This window comes from Armigeres subalbatus, chromosome 2 (assembly GCF_024139115.2).
Source record: "Armigeres subalbatus isolate Guangzhou_Male chromosome 2, GZ_Asu_2, whole genome shotgun sequence".
Lineage (NCBI taxonomy): Eukaryota > Metazoa > Arthropoda > Insecta > Diptera > Culicidae > Armigeres > Armigeres subalbatus.
Genome location: NC_085140.1, coordinates 35007365 through 35032096, shown reverse-complemented (window position 1 = coordinate 35032096; position 24732 = coordinate 35007365). Strand labels below are relative to the sequence as shown.

The window sequence follows — 24732 nt, the reverse complement described above, 5'->3', positions numbered from 1 at the left end:
TACTGGAATTGTAATACATCCGCCATTATGCATTGTAGTCCGAGGTGCCCACACACATGAGAGCAAAATTTGCAGACAAGCTCCTGATGTGTAAACTAGCCTTAAAGTACGTGAGGACCTTAAGTCTAGCCAAATATTCCTTGGGTTGGAATTGCCTTAGGCTCGATTTTTTTCAGTTGATTTATAATTTATTTTTTCATGGCGTCTTCTCGAAATACCCAGAATCATTCAGAGACTTTGAATGGCTCTTAATGTTTCGAGAAGAATCAAATGATTTAGAAATATGTGGAAAAGCAGATTTGAAATTTAGGGTATAATGCCACCTGGCCAAAACGCTCCTCTTTGATTTCTAGAAAACTATAACTAACTAAGGGTCAAAATCAGTTGGTACCTTTAAATATTTGTAAAACCATCATACTATGTGAATGTGGAAGTATTTTTGTATTACATAATGAAAATAATAGCAAAATACAAAAAGTTACAGTTTTGATGTAACTTTCAATGTTTGTTTGCTCAAAATTCTGGAGCGACGCTGTCCGCAAAACTTGCATTGGATCACTCAGTTGGGCAACAAAATAACTTTTCTCAGTGGTTAATATGAATTAAAATTGCTTCCATTTACAAAATTGTAACGTTTTTCGAAAATATGTTTCACTGGTCAAAACGCTCCAGTGTAGAAAAGTAAAAAGTTAACAAGGTATTGCCTTAGAGGGGGGGCATATTGTACCGTCTTACCCTACTTCGGAAGGTTTAAAATGAATAATCGACAATGAACTTAATCTGAAAAATAGAATGTCTGTCCCTGCGCTTAATTTTATTGACGTTGAAGCGTGACCTGATTTGTGAGAAATACTTGTCTACCAAGTTACTAATTTTTAATGTCGCCGGAATAAGCAGAAAAAAATCATTGAAATGAAACTGTATGAAAAATCTCCCGGAGAAGCACCTGTTGCCATTAACTGTAAAAACCCCTAAAAAAACAATCAATGGAAAATACAAAACGGTATAGATAGCATTATTTTAGAAGCAACACTAATAACAAAACAACTCACATTTTTTTATGGGTTTCTCCTTTTTTGTTTGTTGAGGGATGAGCCAACCGACGGCTCTCTTATAAAGACACACACAAAAAATCACTTTATATGTATTTGATTTCAAATTTCTGCTTTTTCTTGACCATGTCTAATAAAACATATTTTCCTATTAATTGCTAAATTTAAGCCTAGTTATGGATCATAATATTTTTCTTCATGTATACTCCTGAGCTATTTTATGGATTTATGGTAGCGTTTTATGGAACAATCAGATGTTCAATGATATCTTCCAAACTTGAAGAATGTTTTATAGAAGTCGATTTGAAAGCGAACCCGTGGAGATATATCAGCTTCCACACTGATATTCTTCCCTTCCCCTTCATACGAGAGCTTGGCAGAAGGAAGGTCGTGTGATATGTGCCATCACAAATATTGCCCTCCGCTCGCTTTCAAATCGACTTCTATAAAAACATTCTTACATGCTTGCCGTATCCTAACGGAACTATCAATTCTATACTTTCGTCTCTAATTCTATCATGAACATGTACGTCTAAGTTTGGAAGATGATATTAGCATTTCCATATCATTGAAAATCGTTTAACTTCACGTAGAAGTAACACACACAAAATCATTAATTTAATCAGATGTTATTTACGGATCGTTTTTCTTTTGTTATGAATCGTTTTTGCACATTTAACAATATAAAGTAAGGGCTGCCTAAACAATATAGAAATGAGCGCTCCGAACTCCGGTTTACAATCACCATTATGGTTTATTTCAAATGGTAAAAAGCATTAAAAATTGAATTAGATCCCTTTCAAATTTAAAAAAATAGAACCATGTGATTCAAATTTGATTGAACATATCTAAATAACATGCTTTACCGTTTCGTTTATTAGCTTTCCACGCTCCAAATAAGTCTCGATCGGCATAAGAACGAAATATGCCTGTTGTTTTTCTTCAACAAAATTAGATTTACGCATCTTTAATATTCACTAAAGATTCCATATTCCGTTTTTTTTCTAAAGAAATTATGAGATCCCCAGAATAATTTGGGTAACATGTTGTCAGGAGAATCACAGTATCCCCAAATGTTATCATACTTGGAGTTTCAATCAACCTATCTTTCTAATAGAATGCCAACAAGTTATTTGCAATAAAACAAGGAACATTATTTAGCGCTTGATTGTAGGCAAAGTTTTTGCCAGTCATTAATGATTATTTTTCCTGCTCCGGGTCAATACTTGCTCACAGTTGAAAATGTACGATAATCACACCCTTGCAAAAGCCGATAATTTCTCTTGGCAGTTATTTTCAATAATTATAGAAGTCAAAGGCAAATGGGTGAAAGTGAGCTTCTCTTGTGTTTGGTTTTATTTTCCCCCGCAACCTTTGATTTCTTAAGGATTGGATCGCAGCAAAAGTAGGCCAGCGTGATCGCCAGGAAAAAGGATGCGTTGTTCTGTTTTTAGAAAGTCGCTCTGCGAAACCAGCGAAGTGAAAGGTACGTGACCCTTGCGGTTCTTCACCTGCGGGGTGAAATCTGATTGCTGTTTTCCTGTCAGCCGTAGCTAATTGATAGCAACGTTTTATCGGCCGTTAAATGAAGTGCAAGACGGCTATGCGAACATATTCGTATGTCTGCGAACGACATTATCTCATTAGCGACCGGCACTGAGACGAAATCACATGGAACCTGTGTGTGGTTATTAACCAAATGCGGCTCATCTTCTCGGGTGCTCGCCATAAATCGGTCATTTCGATGTCACTCAGCCACTTTCGAAATATTATCGGCTGCTTTAACGGTTTTACCGCATTTCTGGCAATCGGATGGTGGGAGCTATAATTGACTAAAACAATTTGTTGAAAATCGGTGGACCATGGAGGAATGCAGTTTGGTTTGAACGATTTGCTTCAACATGGTCATCTTGCACTTTCCGTAGGACTGTTCCCACAGGAAACTTTACATTGACGCCATTCGAAATTTTTTTTTCAAAAATCGGCCCGTGCAAGGCAATGGAAGATAATTTCGTTTGTTCGTTTCCAAATTGACGTCAATGGAATACCCAGCAGGAAATGTTGTTTCTGAAAGAAGGAATGCAAACTCCACCATGGTGTTAAAAATAGATGAAAAGGTATTTATTGAGTCACGGCTGGTATTTATCTGTAGGCTTCGTAGACGGCTAAGTTCAAAAATCCACATGGGAAGTTTTTGGGCCGATACATTGGACGTCACACATGTTAGCATATCTCGCATTATTGTCTAGAGAATGGTAGCATGGTGGACACAACGTAAAGCATTTTCCATAGAAAACAAGGTGAAAGAAATTAGGTTTATTGTGCCGGGCCGGTTAAGGTGGACCACACTAATATGAAAAAATTCAAACTCATTTCTTCGAGACATATACCCTCTGAAAATAAAGTTTTTTGATCCCAGAAGCTACTGTTGAAATTTTTCCAGATTCGTCAAGTATAACTGGATGCTCAACGAGCCTAAAGTTTATATGGGAAAAATCGACTGAATATATTAGAAAATGATCCCCTTTCACTGTTTTACCTCTAGGTGGTGCCGTAGTCATTCAGTGTTACTTATTAGTAACACGTACAATCTTTACCTTATTATGAAGAGGCTCCAGAAAACTGCGAGTGATTCCGTAAAAAAATAGGTTATACCTTGATAGAAAAAGTTAGTATTATTTTTATCGTCTTTATTAAAGAGGTTTTCAGCCCTTGGCTGGTTCACCTCTACCGATAGAAAAAGTTGATTTTTTTCGTTGGGATGAAACGCGCCATCCAGCTATTATACTTGCAGAATCGATTGGATCGAAGTGCTTCGATTTACTTCATTTGTCCGATACTCGTTTTGAAATTAACTAAAATTAACGAATTTGGGGCTCACTAAACATCTCCGATCGATTTTGTATGTGAACTAGTTGGATGGCTCGTTTCACCCCGGGGGAGAGAATTTATTTTTCCAACTTTTTTCATCAAATTATAACTTTTTTGTTTTTTTGACTAAATCACTCGCGGTTTTCAGGAGCCTCTTCGTAATAAGGTAAAGATTGTACGTGTTACTTATGAGTGGCATTTAATGACTACAGCGCCACCTAGAGGTAAAACAGTGAAAGGGGATCATTTTCCCATACATTCATTCGATTTTTCCCATATAAACTTTAGGCTCGTTGAGCATCCAGTTAGACTTGACGGATCTGGCTGAAATTTTCACAGTAGCTTCTAAGCAAAATACTTTATTTTCAGAGGGTATATGTCTCGAAAAAAAAGATTTTTTCATATAAGTGAGGTCCACCTTAACCGGTGTTTTATTTCATAACTTAGGTTATCAACTTAATTCGATGGCCAGCCAGTCATATTGGAGAAATCTCGTACTCTGGCATTCACGTACTGATATTTTAGTGTGCGAAGCATTAAAAGGATTGGAGGTGATGTCGAAGAAATTAACCAAAAGATATGAATACGTTCATATGTTAATTAGCGTAATATCATTATCGGTTTATTGCTATGACTAAGGCATGAACACATTTTATTACATTAAAAAATGGCAGTGTTACTTAACGTTGATTAGGTTGAAACTTTGAGCCTTACTTCTACCAGGCAATATTTTGTAAACCTTCAGTTCAACTATTGTTCGACATTGGAAAAGATAAGTTATTTGTGTTGTTTTATCTCAAAGTTGTTTCCATTGAATCATTAAATCTTGGAAGACCGCATTCCACTCTTCTTAGTCAATTGTTCCATCAACAATTGCGCTTCACTATCAGAGAAGAACTTTTCCAATTCTTCCAATCCATAACGTTCGAAAAATTTCTTCTTCCAATTGATTCTTTCCTTAGGGGGTACTGTCTCGTAATGCTTTGTCGCTGGAGCTTTTGCTGGCAAAACAACATCTGGTTCATCCCAATCGGTAGTCGGTAATTGATGATTGAGTGCCACTGAAGATGATGCTGGGCTCGAGGGTTGATGCGATCGGTGCGGATTTCTAATTGAACCCTCCATATTATTGATAATGTTGTAGTAATAGAACTTGTTGCCAATCGAGTAGGAATCGTGAGATTTCTGCTGAGGTTTCCCTTCACAGTTGCAGTTACACATTGGAGTTGCTTGCGGATGCTGAACGGAACTAGCAATGGCCGGTGTTGGTTTGATGTTATCTGATGAAGGGATTGATTCTAAAATAAATTCAAGTACTGTAAATAATTGATGCAAACAAATTAAAATCATAATCATATTACCTTGGAATGGTGGGATCACTTGTAGTGTACCCATTCTCTGGAGAGCGACTTTGTGTTTCATCAGCAGATCCCTGTAGGCTTTAGACAATATCAGCGCCTGGGTTCTTAGCATAGAGACTTCAGAATTGATGTTAGAAACTATGCTTTCAAACTTCTCCTTACTAAGGTTAAACGTAGCACTTGAATTGTCTCCGCTTGTATTTGATATTTGTTTTCCTTCATCCACTGTATAAAATTGTAATTTTAACATTGCTTCCTGAGCTTTCTGCAAGCTGTCAACAGTTTCTCCAATATCATGTTGTCCGTGATTACTCGAATGAACGTCATACGCAGCAAAGCTCACACCTCCCAAACATGTGATAATCAAAATAAACTGCCTATAGACCTGACAAAAAAATCAATGATTTCATTACACTGGAAGCTTTGTTTAAGGGACCACACCGGAAACTTACTCTCATTGTTCTGCCTAACGTGTACATTCTGTTCCAGACTTTTGTGTGAACTGGCAGCATTATCAACGGTTTGGGCTTCTTTGAGCTTCCGCAAAGTGAAAGGCTCCTTGTTTAAAATAGTATCCGATTCAGAAAATGCATCATAGGATTGGGACATACTTTATACCAGAACTCGTTTTAAACATTACCCGAGCTGAAGAAGGTATTTTTTTAATGATGAGGAAATTCATGAAACTCATATCCGCATCCAGCAGCAAACATGAGAACTACAATATACAAACAAAAAAATCACTTTTTCTGGGACAAGTTAGTATTATTTGATTTAATTTCCCTCGAAATACGTATCTTTAAAGTTTCAAAGTAGATTTGAAATGTAATAGTACTAGCACGCCTTATGACAGGTGAAGATACTCCATAAAATTAGCTTTGAAGTAATTTTCTATTCAGTTGTTCATGATATGTCTTTTCAACTAAATTAAAATCTTGTAAACGATATCATGATGTTATTCCCATGTGCTCGGATACCATTCCCTGTGTAATGCTATTGTCCCCCAAATTTGGTTCGTTCTTTTAAGCAAAACACGTTTTATCGGACCAAATAAGTGTATGAAGCAACACAGTGAAGCCCATTTTCAAGCCATTCCGAACCTTTCACTAATGCATGACATTATATATCGCATCGGTGGGCCTCGAATGAGGCACGCGTGATCAAGCCCGCCCAGTATCTAAATCGCACTGCACGGGAACATAATTCTTTTCACCTCGCCATCAGCAATGGTCGGTCGCGTTATCCTTTCCGCCTCGGTGGCGTTCTTCTTCGTCGCACAGTTGGTGACATCTTTCGACCAGATCAAGACCGTAATCCCTTTGGTGGCCGATGGGGGTCTACCACGGAGAGGACGTGATTTGCTCCTGGCAGACGAGGACGAAGATTTCGAAATCTTCCAGCAGGAGCCACTGGATGCGAAGCTGGGAAACTACGATGTCAAGCTGGACAGCAATTCACGACAGCGGACGGCAGATCCCCCTAAGATGGACTCCAGCCAGATGAAGGCACTGCTTACGAAGTTGCAGCTGAAGAGCAATCAATTTTTGGATATTTCACGGGAGACGTCGCATTCGGCTGTTAGTTTGTTGGCGTCGTGTGCGAAACTTGTGGAGAATAGTGATGATAATTTTATAATTATGGCTCAATAGAATGATGAAGTTTCGTGGAATAAAAAAAAAATAGTTCGATATAATTACAGACTCCTAATATACTAGATAGATATTATCACGACTCCACTCGAATAGCTTAGCTTAGCTTAGACTAACTGTACATATCAATGGTTGCTACTCCATGATTGATCAGAACTGGTGCAAATTGCACTACGATCCAAGTGAATAGTGGTAGGGATTTAGCATCTACATATTCTCGAAGTGCACTCTTCAGCAGCTCGCAAATGTTGATCAATAACGGCGCTGGCCAAGTCGTTACAATCAGGTGGGTAAAGGTAGGAATATTAGTGTTTGGTTATTGTTGTTAGGGGCCATCCAGAAACCACGTGTCATATTTTTAAAGATTTTTAACCCCCCTCCCCCCATGTGGTTTTTCGTGGTCATTTGGCTGAACCCCCCCCCCCCCCCCCCTTTGACCACGTGGTTTTTTTAAAGCAAAAAAAAATGAAAAAAAAAATCTAATTAACTAAAACATATGGTTAATAAGATCAATTTCGAAGATGGACAATTTCAACTGATTTAAAATCAGTTGAAATTTAAAACTAAACCCAGCATGGAAATTATAAATTTTCATGAATTCGAACATTTTGATGATGTTATCATGTTGTAATGTGTATCAGGTATTAGGATATCTAGAACTCGCACACCTTCGATGCATCAGGAGGATACAAACAAATGTGGACTCGCGAATATGTTATAAAAATTTCGAGACAAATTTGTAATGGTTTAGAAATTTTCCAAAATATCCCTTTATTTTTGAATTTTTTTTAATTTCTTTGTTGGTGATTTTTTAAAAATAATTATGAAGTTCATCACTGAATATCCCTATAGATTCCTAAGAGTATTTGCGACATTCCGTAGCTCTGGAGGTACTGGAAATTCTTAAGATATATTAACATCAGCGAAGCATCTGAACTGAACTCTTACAACAAAAAGTTTATCAGAGCATCACAAAGTTAATCTGTAATCTTAGATATACAAATAAAACATTTCACAATATATATATATATATATTTATTCAACATATTCACAAATATATATATATATATTTATTCTGGCCTTTGCTTGCCTTCTATTTTGACTATCTTCAAATCTTCCTTCTCAATGCCTATTTCAAATATATATCTTTTGTCAACTATCTTCCTTGCTTTCCGTTTTGTTAGTAGAAAATACATTTAAGCCTAAAACGTAGCTGATTCATTGGAGAATGGTAGAAATGCTCATACCTATTAGGTTGATAAGAAAATATATCAGATTGCGCTTTCATTAGATATGCAGATTGTTCGCGAGAATCAGAAGCTTTTGATCTGCTTGTGCGGTCGATATGTGAATAGATTTAATTAATTGTAATGTTGTACTTGAAAACATGCCTCAGAGACGTTTATTTAGGAGTATCAAATCTTCTGTCGGAATTGAGTGAAAAAAAGTAGATCATGTTTGTTTGTTGCTTGAAAGACAAATGTTCAGCATTCAGAGGTCACGTATAGTCGTGATTTATTTAGTAGGCAGAACGATCGGCCGGCCATCGAAAATGTTGTTCTGCTTAGTGCGGTCGGTAATTAAAAACCCAGATTAATCCATCTAGCGGTGATGGTGCCTTTCTCGACCTTCGTAAAATGTGTGTGCTTGAAAATAGATGAGCTAGTAGCTAGGAGTAAAAAAGACAAATTTCTTTGTCCGTTGCGCACTACTCGCGATGCAGTTGCAACATCCGGAAATGCGAGAAAATGCGATTGTCGCGAAACCTCGGTTCGGTTTTCAGCTTGATCTACAATATGCTAATAAGAATTTCGACATTTTTGTTTCCTTTTCCAATCTTTTTGACGTACATACCCCTGTTTTATTTTACCCAGTCATATATTTTAAGGATATCACTTTTGGATGTAAATTGAACTGAAGCTCCGACTAACAAAAAGAAAACGAAAATGTCATTCCCATCAAGCGAGCGGAGGGCAATATTTGTTATGATATAAATCTCATGACCGTCTTTCTACCAAACTCCCGTATGAAGAGGAAGGGAAGTGTATCAGTGTGGAAGCATCCGATAGTTCGTTTTCGGAAAGAAATTATAGCCTTTCGGTACAACTTTGTTGCACAAGAAAGGCAAAAAGTATTTACAGCCATAATTTCAAAGGTAATAGTCCAATCTGGCCAACTTTCTAAATAGAACAGGATTCCGCATCTAATGCAATTTGTTGTGAGTAAATCGGTTGAGGGTAAGTCCATTAAAAGTCAGCTAGACTTTTTACTCGCTTTTTATAACACATAGTATATTTTGGCCATAATTTCTGTGCCCATGGTCCAAATTTTCAATAGAAAACAATACGACAGGATTCCGCGTCGAATGAAACTTGTTGGAATTATAGATAGTGGAATATATAGATGAGTGAAGATAAATCCTCTGTCTCCAAACGAACTGTCAAACGTGTCTCCAAACGAGCATGACGTCACGATTTCAATGGAAACGTTAAGGGCTGTGACGTCATATGTGCGTGTGCACGGGCAGAAAAATCGACTCAGCCATGCTTTCGCTCATCTATATATTCTACTATCTATAGTTGGTATTAAATCGGTTGAGGATAAGTTCCAAAAAAGTGAGCTAAACTTTTCGCACTTTTGGTGCGCACACACACACAGAGACATCATCGCAGTTCATCGAGCTTATACGTATATAACACTATGTGTCTCCAGGCCTTCTGTAAAAGTTTGGTTTTGGAGCGAACATACAGCCTTTTCGTAGAAAAAGGCAAAAATGGTGTTTCAGCCATAATTTCCGATCCCATGGTCCGATCTAGCCAATTTTCAATAGAAAACAATGGGACAAGATTCTGCGTCGAATGCAATCTGTTGCAAGCGTCAATAGATGAAGTCTAAGTGCTAAAAAAGTGAGCTAGACTTTTTCGAACTCTTTTTCACAATAAATAGTAATTTGACCATAACACCATAACAGCCCATAGTCCGATCTGGCCAATTTTCAATAAGAAAATATGAGACATTCTGCGTCGAATGCAACTTGTTGTGAGCAAATCGGTTAAGGATATGTGCCCGAAAAATGAGTGACATTTTTTACGCGATTTTTTCGTATGAATTTGTATTTTGGCCATAACTTTCGATCCCATAGTCCGATCTGGCCAAATTCAAATAGGAAACAATGAGACAGGATTCTGCGTCGAATGCAACATGTTGCGAGCAAATCGGTTGTGGATAAGTGCCCGAAAAATGAGTGACATTTTTTACGCGATTTTTTCGTATGAATTTGTATTTTGGTCATAACTTTCGATCCCATAGTCCGATCTGGCCAATTTCAAATAGGAAACAATGGGACAGGATTCTGCGTCGAAAGCAACTTGTTGCGAGCAAATCGGTTGAGGGTAAGTGCCCGAAAAATGAGTGACATTTTTTACGCGATTTTTTCGTATGAATTTGTATTTTGGCCATAACTTCTGATCCCATAGTCCGATCTAACCAATTTCAAATAGGAAACAATGGGACAGGATTCTGCGTCGAATGCAACTTGTTGCGAGCAAATCGGTTGAGGGTAAGTGCCCGAAAAATGAGTGACATTTTTTACGCGATTTTTTCGTATGAATTTGTATTTTGGCCATAACTTTCGATCCCATAGTCCGATCTGGCCAAATTCAAATAGGAAACAATGAGACAGGATTCTGCGTCGAATGCAACATGTTGCGAGCAAATCGGTTGAGGGTAAGTGCCCGAAAAATGAGTGACATTTTCTACGCGATTTTTTCGTATGAATTTGTATTTTGGCCATAACTTCTGATCCCATAGTCCGATCTGGCCAATTTCAAATAGGAAACAATGGGACAGGATTCTGCGTCGAATGCAACTTGTTGCAAGCAAATCAGTTGAGGATAAGTGCCCGAAAAATGAGTGACATTTTTTACGCGATTTTTTCGTATGAATTTGTATTTTGACCATAACTTTTGATCCCATAGTCCGATCTGGCCAATTTCAAATAGGAAACAATGGGACAGGGTTCTGCGTCGAATGCAACTTGTTGCGAGCAAATCGGTTGAGGGTAAGTGCCCGAAAAATGAGTGACATTTTTTACGCGATTTTTTCGTATGAATTTGTATTTTGGCCATAACTTTTGATCCCATAGTCCGATCTGGCCAATTTCAAATAGGAAACAATGGGACAGGATCCTGCGTCGAATGCAACTTGTTGCGAGCAAATCGGTTAAGGGTAAGTGCCCGAAAAATGAGTGACATTTTTTTTAGTAGTTTTGCGCACACACACACACACACACACACACACACACACACACACACACACACACACACACACACACACACACACACACACACACACACACACACACACACACACACACACACACACACACACACAGACATCACCTCAATTCGTCGAACTGAGTCGATTGGTATATAACACTATGGGTCTCCGGGCCTTCTATAAAAAGTTTGTTTTTGGAGCGATTATATAGCCTTTACCGTATACTTAGTATACGAGAAAGGCAAAAATTAGTGTTCGTTCGATTATGTTTTGAATTAATCAAACTACACGCTATACACGGCACACCGTTTTCCAAAACTAACCCTGCCACAATACCTACCCCATATATCCAACATCCCAGTGATTTCTCGTGGAAGTGCAGATGACTCGTCGGCTTCTATCAAAGCGAGTATCATGTTAGTATTTTTCTACCCATTCCTTAATTGACCTGCATTCGGACACGGCCGGCGCTGGTATTGCTTATTTTTGGGTCACCAGTTCTTACACGATGTTGACGATGATGTTAGTCCCAAACTTCATCTGTTGGTTCTCTGTGTAATTACAGCTGACCTGGCAATAACGGAGTAGCAACCGTGGGCGGTCAATCATGCTCATGCTCAAGATTTTTTTATGTACAGGTTATCCGACTTGTCAATATCCTCAACTCAGCCATCTTGGATTTTTGTATGGTATTTATGCTCGTTTGTTTACGTTTTGCACTGAAAATGTATGTTCCCCCCCACGCTGGTTATTCCCATCTACTGACGAAGTCGGATAACCTGTACATAGAAAAAATCTTGCTCATGCTCATGCTCAATCTTAGATATGCAAATAAAACCTCCTGCTGTTGTTTCTTTTGAGTAGCATTCCTGTAGAAATTCCAGGATTGTTTTCAGAATCGTCAAATTAGTTTACCTTCCAATATTAATAGATTTTTCTAGGGGCATACAAGTTTTATTCAGAATCTCAAAATTCTCTTCATTATGCCATTATTATGCATTATTATTATATGATTCTAATCAGAACCGTAACACAATGTCCTTTATATTAATTTGCCTGAATTATACAGTTTTGGCTTGAAATGTTAGTTTTCATTTTAAATCTACAGTCTTTAATATCTTTGGGTTGCTTTTGTTATTCTAGAATTTATTGTTATATTTTGGTATTTAACCTTTTCAGGAGGTTTTTTTAACATGGATTCAACGTACATATTTAAGGTTTTCCACTTGATCTTGTCAAAACTAGTATAGAAAAAACTGAAAGGTCGTATTTTTTTCGGGTGTCATAAGCCAAACTACTCTGAAGTACATATCCTCGAAAGTATCAAAAATCATGTCAAAAAACAAAATGTCCTAAGCTGAGAATATGTCCACAAATATCTATGTAATCATAAGACATGATATTACGGAGTTTTGAAACGACCCGATCAACCAAGTCCTGAACGATGTATCCGTGCATCGCTAAGCATCCAAGCAGGTCAATTGAGCCGATGCTATTTCATTTATTACTTTCTCAAACTACAACAGACCTTCCATGAGTCGATCTGTAAGATACGATATCGACTGAAATAAAAACGCAGCCTAAAAAATTAAAAAAAAAATCATTACAATTAGGAAATTTCCAATAAAGAAATCATGGTATGAGCAATAAAAAAAATATTGAATTTTCTACAAATAATGCAAAATTTCCATAAACAATCAAGAATTTTCCACAAAACAAAAATAAATTAAGAATTTTAAAACCAAAAATTGCAAACATAAAAGAAGAATTTTCCATAAAGAAATAAAAACGTTCCACGTAAAAAATTCAAACATTCCATAAATCAATCCACTGAATAAATATTTTTACCAAGAATTAAAACCTTTCCACGAAAAAATCAATAAAGAGCATTAATAAAAAAAAATTCCATTAAAGAACATAAAAAACAATAAAATTGAGCATTTTTCCATAGATTACCTCTTCTTTAAAAGCGTTTGAAGTTCATTGAAATTTTTTATCAATTTGAATACTTTTTAGTATGTTTTTAATGGAAATTTTCTTATTTTTTATTGCTCTTTATTGATGTGAAAGTAAACTCAGCATTGCCCAGGTGTTGGAAATGTCACAATGAATTATTTGCAGCACCGCACTCTAGATCAATTTCCGTGCGTTTGTTTTGTTTTCCTCAACAGCTGACCCAAAATTGTATTTTAATGATTTTTTACATTTCCCCGTTAAATTCACCAACTATATACAAACCTTGTGGATCCCAAAACGAATCGATTAGGGAAAAATCTTGCAAATCGGTCAACCCGTTTGCGAGTTAAATCGTCAGGAAGGAAATCTCAACTCATTTTTATTATATAGAGATTTTGTGGAAAACAAAATATTTTTTTGTGGAAAAAAATATTTATTTTGTGAAAATTTTTGTAATTGTTTATTGCTAATATTGATTTATTCATGAAAATTTTGTATTTTTTTCGTGGAACATTTTGATTTCTTTATGAAAAATTTTTATTTCAAAATTGCAATTTACAAGTGCTAATTTATTATTGTTTTGTGGAAAATTTTCAACTATTTGTGGAATTTAGTATTTATTTAATACTGATATCCTGATTTCTTTATTGGTAAATTGGAAAATTTCTATTTTTTTTTATTAAAGAGATTTTCAGTCCAGAGCTGGCTCATCTCTCAAAATTTCTAATTCTTCATTGAACTTTTATTTTGATATCGACCCGTGGAAGCCAATGATGCCACACTAAAAAAAAATCTCGGTCACTCTGATGGTTATTTCGAATAATTTTGATAATTTTCCAAGGAACTTCTATTCCACATCTCGAATATGCTTCAATCAATGGTCCCTTCATAAGCGAATCATAGAGGAATGAATGTATTATAGATCAATTTTTATTTTGGAGTTCGGATCATTCGATTTTCTAATTAACTTACTTATGAATGATGTATGATACAATATCCTAGTAGGTCCATTGGGTTGATATGACTTCAATTATTATTTATACAAGCTACTACAGACATTTTAGGTTATACAAAACGTCCTGGAAGTCGTAATGTTTGAACTACTTAATCATTTAAGTCCGTGAACCCAGTGCTTCGAAGGCCCTACAAAAAAGTTTTCGAACAAACCTCATAGTCATTGTGCAACTTGATGTTGACTCAAGATAATTTTGGGTACCTTGTTTCTTGGATCTCATGTTATTGAAAATTAGGATCATACGCTTATTGCATCGGATTGGGTATATACCGATGATGAGGACATTGCAAATGTTTTGATTGATCTCGTAGATATCGTGGGCTGCACTTGAGAACGTTTTGGAGTATTCTTGAATATTAATCACTGTCTTAACGTTCAAGATGACCCATCTTATCTGAGTGCTCAGAATGATTCAAACATTTCAACTTCATTTGCATGCTCTTACATAGAATCGAAATCTACCCAAGGTTTCGGATATCTGAGTTTTCAGGGCCAGTCAAATTTGAGCTCCCATATTTTTCTGTAAAGCCAATATCTAGATGAACAATTTTGCTGAAGAAAATGGTGTTCTAGCTTTTTTTTGTGATTTTAAAGACAATCTAAAACGCTTGGCATATATGACCTATCCGTCCTGAAAGGGTTGAGATTTGTTTTGGAATTCAAATTCAATCGTTATTGTAACACTATTTTTTAACCTAGATTTTTTTTTTAGGAATTGAAGTGTTTTTTCTGGAACACTGCCACTTTTTTTTCATATCGCAGGAATCTCCTTAGTTCTAAAACCGTTTTATGAATTTAAAAAGCATTATATTTAGAATTTCATGTTAATTTTTTAAATGCAAGCTTCACTATGTCATAACCTTTTTCATACGCACTACTAGAATTTTGTGCATTTAGAACATTTAGGTGCATTATTAATTTTTTCGATCAGTTATCCCAATTGTTCAATATCCTAAAAACAAGGCTTCTTAAGCTTAAATTATTGCCTACATTTATTGTTTGGATTAGTTTTCAATTCTAAGATCTTCTGAATTATAAAAAATAACTATTCTTGAGTTGCAAGGGAAATCCTTCGGTATATTGACAAGAAACTCTTCGGAGTCTCCACGGATAAGTTATTATAATTTCAACGACATTTTTTCCGAAATTCTGTGAAAGAGTTCCGAAAAATGATGGGTAGAAATTTTGAAGAACTAGAAGAATCCGTAGCAGGATCCGAAATGCATATTTACGATGAAAATTCCAATAAACATCAGAATTTCCAGTATAAATTAGAAAAAAATTCCAGCTTACTTTTTTTACAGAATCTTTAAAGATTTTTTTCAAAACCCTGGGAAACTTTAATGAATCTTCAAAGAACATTGAATTCCCGATGAAAATTTGGAAGAACTTCATTTTTCATTTATTTAGTTAACATCTAAACAGATAACACTGAATCAACGATTTGACGCCACAATACACGGTTCGAGGCCGCATCTCTCCATCCTCGGATACGCCCCACGCTCGCCAAGTTGGAAGAACTTGTGGGTCAAATTTAAAAAACATATACCTTGAGAATTTTAAAGATTTATTGTTTGAAAACCCAACGATTTTTTTGGAGATAATCCAAAAGCTCTTCTGTGGAAATTCTAAACAATGCCTCGAATAAAAAATACTTGGAAAATTTAAAAAAGAATGTGATAGATTTCACAAAGAGCGTAAAAAAGTATTCCGGAAAATTTTCATTTCAAAATTCCAAATTTGAAAAAAAATATCCAAAAACAAAAAATCAACGGAAATATCAAAGTGTTTCATGTGGCATTGGCTGTTTAATATCTCTTGGAAATTCAGAAGAATTTTTCTTGAAAAATTTAGAAGTCTTCTTCTTCTTCTATGGCTCCACAATCCAACTGGAAGTTGGTCTACTTTTCAACTTAGTATATTCTATTAGCATTTCCTCAGTTATAAATTGATTGCTTTAATATGCCAGCCATTGCACGATTATATATCTTGTGTAGCAAGTACATACGATGGATACACTATACCTAGGGTATCGAGAATGTTTTCCACCCGAAAACATCCTAGACAGGAACGAGAATCGAACTCGCCATCTGCGGATTGGCAATCCTACGCTTTTGCTCGCAAGGCTAACTGGATTCTGAACATTTTGAAGTGTGCTCCTTAAATCTTCTTTTGGAAATTCGGAAGAACTTATCGAAGAAATTCATAAGAATGTAAAAAAAAAATGAAAATAGGAACAATTTTTTCCACCGAAAATTATATGTATTTCCCACGGGACTGCTTTGAATTTTCAGACAGAATTCACATGGAAATTTTAACGGAGTTTTAAGGAAAAAATTTCGGAATTTACACTGGAGATGTTTTGTTTTTTTTTTCATTAACAATTTATAGCAAAATTTCCAAGCAAAATTTTTCAGGGCGAATTGTTCAAAAATCATTCGGAATGCCAGCACTTTATCAGGATTTCATGAAGTAATGTCAAAGTTTTTACAGGAAATTTGTTTACAGGATTTTTCCTGAATATCCACAAGAAATTCTTTTGAAGTTTTTTCTTGGATTATTGTAAAAACATGAACATTTTTCCAAATTGTAGCAGCCCGTTGATCCAAAAGTGTCGGCGGCGTGATGCCAAAAATCATCTGCGGCGGAATTTTTTCCCCCCATTTTTCCTTTCCAAATTTTTGTTGTGGAAATTGAGACTGAATCGCAACCTGTTTTTTCGTTTATTTTTTTATGGAAATAGGATCTAAGGCTAAGATGTTCAAATAACGCAGATATGCATCGGCGATATGCGACTGACGCTGCGTTACCGGTAATTTTCAATGCACACCTACGCCTTTTTAACGCTGAGTTGAAAAGACGCTACGTGGACATCAGCCCTGAAATGCGCTTTGCGTTTAATGATTTGTATTTTTACACCGCTATTGTTTTTCACCAATTACCACGGGAAGGAAGTTGTGTTAGTTGGATGGGGTGATCAGTAAAATAGATCGGGGTTCACCATGAAAAGTGATGTGACGTATCCAACTTCTACACAACAGTATTAGAGTCCCCTTAATTTGTTCAATTGTTCATCCTTCGCGAGAATAAACAATCAATCGCTCTTAGTGAGCGTTGTTTAATATAACTGTGAAAATAAATTCTCAACTTAATTTCACATGTAAGCTATAGAACGGGGACATCTCATACCAACCGTTCCGTCTACATGATTAGGTGATGGATGTTGTATCGTTGGGAGTGACTTGGCTAAGATTATTATTAGTCACTCTTTGGGTCATCAGCGTCTTGGGAAGGTGATGAAAAAACAATCGAAAACATAAGACGATGAAAATATAACAATTTTACTATTTAAAAAAATAATGGTGATTCGGCTGAGGAAAGCAAGTAGCAGCGATACGATTACCAGCAGATGCTGCCAACAAAGTGGTGGGGCTAAGCAAGGCAAAAAAGGAGGGTCGGTGTGTCCGGACAGATCAAGTCTATGAAGAAAATGTTGCGAAGTAGCACACGTTATTAGGGATTGTACGAAGCAACCGAGATATCTGCTCTGCAACCGGAGGACGGAAATGACCATACGACGGTGGCTTCCAATGCCCTGCATACAAGAAGGTGATGATGGGCCGGGATTAATGGAGATCAGATAGCGACAACTCGGTGGTGGATTCATCGGGGACTGCGACTCTCAAGTGATAGGCAAATTCCGTATACAAGAAGTGGTAGACAGTTCAAGAGAAAGTTTCGTAAACGTCAACATTAACGGGATCTTCGTGTGTAGCTGCTCCGCACACGCAAAGTGGACATTGGAACAGTATAACCGGATGCTGGACGCACTCAAGGAGAAGCGGATCGGCTAAAGACTAGTAATCATCGGAGGCGACTTCAATGAACGCTTGAGTAGTGGAATTGGGAAGCGGACTGATCAACGCCAGAGGTTACAGTTTGCTGAAGACGCTAGCAAAGCTCAAAGTCAGACTGGGCAGCAAAGGTACCATCAGTACATTCCGCAGAGATGGCAGGGAGTCGATGATGAAAAACATGATTTGGAGATCTTGTGAGGACTACCCTCATAGCGGTCACCAGGTTGGAACACGACTGCCGTCGGCACGACGAGAGATAAAGTCTGCATAAGGTGATAAAGGGTAAGGTGTCCAGGAAGAAGATGGGCAACAATCGGTTCTGCGCAGTAATAACGATTGACGTCGAAAACGCGTTTAACAGTGCTAACTGGTCATCGCCACGGCGCGGCGGTGCACAAAATGCGGATCCCCGGAAGCGGAAGTCAATTAGGGTTACGGCGAACGAGGCTTCATATTCGGCTCAACGCTGTAGAATGTGAAGTATAACGGGACACTAACTTTGAATTTTCCTACAGGCGTGAAGATCTTTGGATTCGCGGTTGATAATCTGTGAGTTATCCCAACGATAATCTGTGAGTCGTTGAAAGTGGTGGAAATGCTGGTGGCGGAGACGACCGACGCAGTTAAATTTTGAATGAATGAAGTCAGGCTACAGTTGGCTCACCACAATACGGGAGTGATGTAGGTCAACTGCAAAGTAATTCGGCGAATGTATTGTAGACTACCGTCGGAGGCCACGACATACCGTCGGTGCTAACTCTGAGACATCAAGGAGTAATGACCGATGACCGGTTGAATATCAACACCCATGTCCACAATTCCCTAAAATGATCCGTGCGCTAGCTTTAGTTACCTTCTGGATTCGTCGTAGAGTTGGGCGAGCTAGTGGTTCATCCTCCACAGACACACATCGTCCTTCTGCACACCGGCAAAAATGTACCACCCGTCTCTCAAATACTTCGAATACTTGTAAGTCCTCCTCGAGCATGATACAACTTTCATGTGGACCCACCGACTCATCCTCAATGTATCGACGTGGGAGAACAGGAAGCATAAAAAGGTGAGCTTTCCCCTTACCCAGTTCCTGTCCGGACACTTCTGTTTCCGTAAATGCACGTTTATTATGCCCGGTGTGTATCAACATAGAGAAGACTCCAGAGCACGTGGTATTCGATGGCCCGATGTTTTCGGAAGGACGTAGAGGAATGCCTGTCCTGAGGGCGGAAAACATCGCAGAGCGAATGTGTCACGAAGAGGCCAGGTGGAATGCGGTAAGCAGACTCGTAACGTAAATATTGACGGAGCTGTAGCGTGGATGGAGAAGGAATTAACGAAAAAGCGTCGGTTCGGGGGAGTATCCAGCGCAGTGAACAGTGTTTGGCTTCGGGTCGTCGGGATGACGGTGAACCGGAATACTTCTGCCAACCGGAGTCGTTGAACGGACCTCGGGACACGAACAGCCAACGTGCTGAAGTAAGAAAAAGGAAGCGCTTCGGAAATGTTTCTATGCAACGTGAAGACGAAGTCGGCGCAATGCGTGAAAGCGTCGCGTCCCCTGCGATAGCCGCCGCTAGTTTCCTTCACCGGAACTGGTGGACCACCCTTGGGGGTCGTACACTTATTACGTAAGCAATTTTTCTGGGTTTTTCGACCCCCCCTCTCCCCATGTAAGATTTTTTTCATACAAATGAATTTTTATTTATATGGAGCGTAAGATATTGACCGACCCCCCCTCCCCCCATAAGTGCTTACGTAATATGTGTACGGCCCCTTGACGGAGGGAGGCAGAAGGAGTTGAGTCTGGAAGTTTGTTGGAGATTTGTAGAAGTGGATCAGCCAGCCAGTCTGTGAACAAGCCTAAGCTAAGGGCCGGAAATTTAGAAGAAATGCATGGGCAATGAGCACAGCTCCCTAAATGGAATTGATTGTTTAAGGGCATATCAAAAATGCTTTTTTTTATCGTTTGTATTTTTGAGTGAAATATTGGATTGCCGATAGGGTTTCGATTGCCCTAGGTTTCCGAAAATCATCAGTGGTCATGTCTTTTAAATTTGAACAGAAAATCGTATAAACTTCCCGGAAATCTTCTACTTAATTCTTTCGAATAAACTCAACGGAAATTATTATCTATTTGAATAGGAAGCTTTCTAGTTACAGTTCCACGTATGAATCTTAAAAATTAGATAAAATCTACAGAACTTCTCCAAAAATATCTTCTTAGATTGCCAAGAAAACTCTTTTGAATTTCTCCGAAAATTTATTATCCTTTACAGCGGTAAATTAATTGAAGCGAAGGATCATTGTCTGTACTTCAACATGAGATTCTTTTGAGTTGCTGAAACAAAAAAAATGTTCCCAATTTTCTAGGTAATTTTTTGGGAATTTCCAATTGAATTTCCTAAACTTCCAATAAAAATAAATTCTGAATGTTAAGAAAATTATTTTGAGCTTTTTAGTGGAATGTCTTCACTTGTCATAAGACGAGTTTGTACAATCCCATTTAATTCCACCACTTGTACCACAATTGTACCTTGACAGATACGTATTTCGACCTCAACAGTAAGGTCGTCTTCAGTCAAGTACGTCAAGTCAAGTACGAGACACTGAAGACGAACTTACTATTACGAAATACGCAGCTGCCAAGGTACAATTAAGTGGTGGAATTAAATGGGATTGTACAAACTCTTATGTCTTATGACAAAGTAAATTCTGAATGTTAAATGTAAATTCTTATGAATACTGGAGAGAAATTCGTTATAGCAGACGAGCCAGCCTCGGGCTGAAAGTCTCTTTAATAAATATTTAAGACAATCGCTTGAATTCACACAAAACCTCTTTAGAAAATTCCATATTTGAAGAATTTCTCTTTGAAATTCAAAAGAATTTTCTTTAGATGGATAGAAGAGCATCGTGAGCAGATTTTACATTTTTAAAACATGGTGTTGAATAGGTAATGTGAAATTGTAATGGGAACGCTCTTTCCAAAATGTGGGCTTCATGGTCGTGAGGTTAGCGACGTCAGCCGTCTAGACGCATGTGCTGTGTAGTGTGGTTTAGATTCCTGCCCTAGTGAGGAGAAATTTTCCGTGAAGCGGAAAATTCTCCAGTAGTCCACTGGATGTAAAATAAATGTCATGTCCGATGTCCAATGTAGTCCAGTCTGTGCGACCGGTGATTTTGACCTTTCTTATTAAATGTTGTGGTGACGATTTAGTCGGACTATTTTCTGCATTAGTGCATTTTGCACCATTCTCCTATGTACCAACAATATTGGCATTGTTTTAGTCTTTGAAAACCATGAAGTTTGATACCCATATTGATATATTAATAAAAGAAGTGTAACCAGTTTTAGTTTGCTCAGAATCGGATCCACGGATTTCACGGAAACTGCCATATCTCAGGTGTTCGTCGACTGATTTGTGAAAGAAACTCTAGAAAAACCCTAGCTTCTGTAAAAAATACAAAAAGAGTCAATATTTCACTCATATGAAAAATACAAGCAACCAAAAAAAAGCATTGTTGACATGGCCTCAATCAAGCCGGATTATCTCCGGTATCCGACGACGGTCTAAACATGAATTTGATACAGTCTACAAAACAAAGAAATACAGACCCAATCTCGTCGCTTTTTTTTTGTTAACACCATTGCTCACTGGTGAAAAAAAAACACAAAAATAAGAAAAAAAAAACAAATTCCTTTTTATTGCTTTGTTTTCTATGGAATGGAAATAGGAGTTATAGGATGAAGTGCCGAGCCGTTCCCCTATATGATGCATTGTGAGCAAAAGTAGAAAATATTCTATTATTTATTTGTGAGCAATATACGCCCATATGACATGGTGAGTGATACATGAAACTACTTGAAAGCATAAAGAACTGTTACTCTTCAATTAATTTATTGCGAATATTCACGGTAGCCTTTTGAAAGCGTCACGTATTTCGGGCATCAATGTCAGCACACGTTGCACCTCCTGCTGATCCAACATCCCTTTCACCAGTAGCGATACTCGGTTTCGAATCTCCCGTGTCCCATTGACTGACCCCGACCGCAGCAACGTCAATTCCGGTGATGCACCTCCGTTCAAACCAGATTCACTATTCCATCGGTTGTAGTAGATGTCCATGCCGCCGTGAAATGGAGGGATGGCATCCAGCTTCCGAGTCAACTGCTTCAGCAACGTGTTTGCCTTCCGGTAAACGGAAGTGCGAACATCGAACCACTTGCATATGGCATGAACTCTTTCAATGAAGTTTTCCGGCAACGGAGCTTCTTTAGTTTCGGTCAAACTAGCTGAAACTGCAATGAGAATAAGGAACGAAATTGTTAGTGACATTGTAACTGGATATGTGTTTCTTATTGAATCCTCTCTCGTTGGATACTAGTCAGAAACTGAACTAAAGTAGACAGGGACCACTATCCATATTTTACCATTTGGGTGGAAACAAGTGAGAAAATGAGAGGTCATACTTTCACCATTCGAAAGGAAAAAATAAAAACCACATGCTTCATTCTGATACATAAAGCTTATTTATTCATCATTGCAGGCAGATTCCACCCCTTCCCAACTTTTTTCAATAATACTGATCGGGCAGATTCTTCAAGATGTCAGCGTAGGAGAATTTCACGTGCTTATCGAATCCGGACGAAAGCCGAACCTTGTCCATGAAAAGCGATCGAAAAATGGACTTCCTCGGCAGTTCGCTCTCCAGCGAGTGGATGACGGCTTCGCAGTACTTTAGGTAGGAATCGATCGTGTTTCCGGCCGGTGGCAATGAGTGCATCATCGATGCACGAGGTTCGGATGTTAGATAGTTCGGCTGTAATTGGTTATCGTTTGGACGGTGATGAGTATCGGTGTGTGAATCAACTAAATAGGCAGGAGCGATTGTAAATAAAGCCACCAAACTGGTGATAACGAAATGATTGCGATGCATTTGGACCAATGTTTTTATCTGAGAAAGTTTGGAATAAAAATGTTAATGTTATTGAGTTCGAAGATGGATTGAGCTTTTTGGATGCTGCGTTTTGTGTATTTATATAGTTTGGTAATATTTGAAACAAAACATACACAGCAACGAAAGAGCAGTGTATTGAAATACATGTTTAAGCTGAACTGAATACTGGTACAGATTTCTTACTTGAAAAATATTATAATTCTTAAGCCAATGTTAGTTTTGTGTTACTAAATATGAATGTCTGGTCACTGAAGGATTGTTAAACTACACAATTACAATTAAGAGCCAAAAATTCAAGAATTCTTGTTACAATAATTTTGATTTACTCAACAAGTTTCCACAAAAGCGACAATTTTTTCGGAACGACACTTAAAATCTGAACCTTTCGTTTGTCTTTGATAATATGTACCACTGGTAACAGTCTCACTTTTTCACATAGCCCAACATAATTTTAGGTATCGAAGTTCCAAAGGAACATCCCACAACACGAGGTTACTTTCACCGCCAAAACAAACGCGCACCGTTGGACCACATCTCAGTTCGCAAATACCATCCATTTGCTCTCAGCCATTCTATTCTCACACAACTCTTACTCAGCCATGTCGCGCGTTGTGACTCTGTTTGCGATACTCCTTCTGATCTCGAACGTCATCCGTGCCGATCGGTCCGTGGACCATGTGAAACCCAAAACCAGCCAAGGAAGCGGCAACCGTCAACGCCAGCACGCTCCCGAGGAAATGATGGCCGATGTGGCTCAGACGTTTCATCAATTTTCGGGCATTTTTTTCCTCAACTCCTATCTGATGGATCTGCGCAATATGCTGTCCGATGTGCGACCCCGGTACGGTGTTACGTTCATGCACTTCAACGAACCGGTGCCGCAAGTTTTAGAACCTCAAATGGGGAACCTAAAAGTGTGATAAATATTGTGTAGTAATAAATGTTGTGATGAATATGAGACTGGAAATTAAATTTTTGATGACACGATCCTTGAAATCTCATTACATGAAGGGATTGGTTAAGTCATAAAGTGATTATTTTTCGTGAAACAATAAGAAAGGGTGCGAGCGATAACTGAATCAAAATTTATTAGTCTGTTGGTAGGTATATGTTTGACATTATTGTAGAAAAAAGTGCACTGAAAGCATGCTGTTTATGATGTCACAGCAAAAATTAAATTTGATGGCTGGTTATTAGGGTGGCTCAAATCAGTATGGAAAAAACTTTTTTCAATTTTTTTATGGCCCGCCCTTTTATTCGGTTCTATTTGATGCCCCGATGCTGTGGACAAAACTTCAACCAAATCGGTCAACGCTTGGGCGGTGCTAAACTTTAAAGTTTATATGCATCATAAAACAGTGATTTCCAGTTAGACGGCATTTACGATGAAGAACTATGATACTCTTTCAGATCTTAAATAATTTAGTACATAATGTTATGCTGAAAACCGCGAAAAGATTAGTGTTTGTCCGGTGAAGTTATTAGCATTTCTCTGAAGTGGGGTTTAAGCAAATTTTGTTTCTTTTACCTTTGAAAAGAAATAAATTCACCCATACAACACTCCAGTAAAATACTAATATCTTTGCCAAATACACTAATCTTTTCGCGGTTTTCAGCAAAACATTCTGTATTTAATTCTACAAGAACTGAATGAGTATCATAGTTCTTCATCTTAAATTGTGTCGTCCAACTGCAAATCACTGTTTCTACATACATTTTTCCATATAAACTTCCAAC

General features: G+C 37.7%; 2 protein-coding genes across 2 annotated transcripts; one reads left to right on the top strand and one right to left on the bottom strand.

Annotated features, from left to right (window-relative positions):
* Nucleotides 1-4592: 4592 nt before the first annotated feature.
* Nucleotides 4593-5742, bottom strand: LOC134208907 (uncharacterized). Its single transcript, XM_062684870.1, has 3 exons — nucleotides 5737-5742; nucleotides 5285-5669; nucleotides 4593-5203 (listed from the first exon to the last, which is right to left on the bottom strand). The coding sequence occupies exons 1-3, from the start codon at nucleotides 5740-5742 to the stop codon at nucleotides 4743-4745; spliced, it is 852 nt and encodes a 283-aa protein (XP_062540854.1). The 3' UTR covers nucleotides 4593-4742.
* Nucleotides 5743-22571: 16829 nt separating this feature from the next.
* Nucleotides 22572-23941, top strand: LOC134214219 (uncharacterized). The gene is made up of 2 exons (XM_062693624.1): nucleotides 22572-23085; nucleotides 23451-23941. The coding sequence occupies exons 1-2, from the start codon at nucleotides 23056-23058 to the stop codon at nucleotides 23913-23915; spliced, it is 495 nt and encodes a 164-aa protein (XP_062549608.1). The 5' UTR covers nucleotides 22572-23055; the 3' UTR covers nucleotides 23916-23941.
* The last annotated feature ends 791 nt before the right edge of the window (nucleotides 23942-24732 follow it).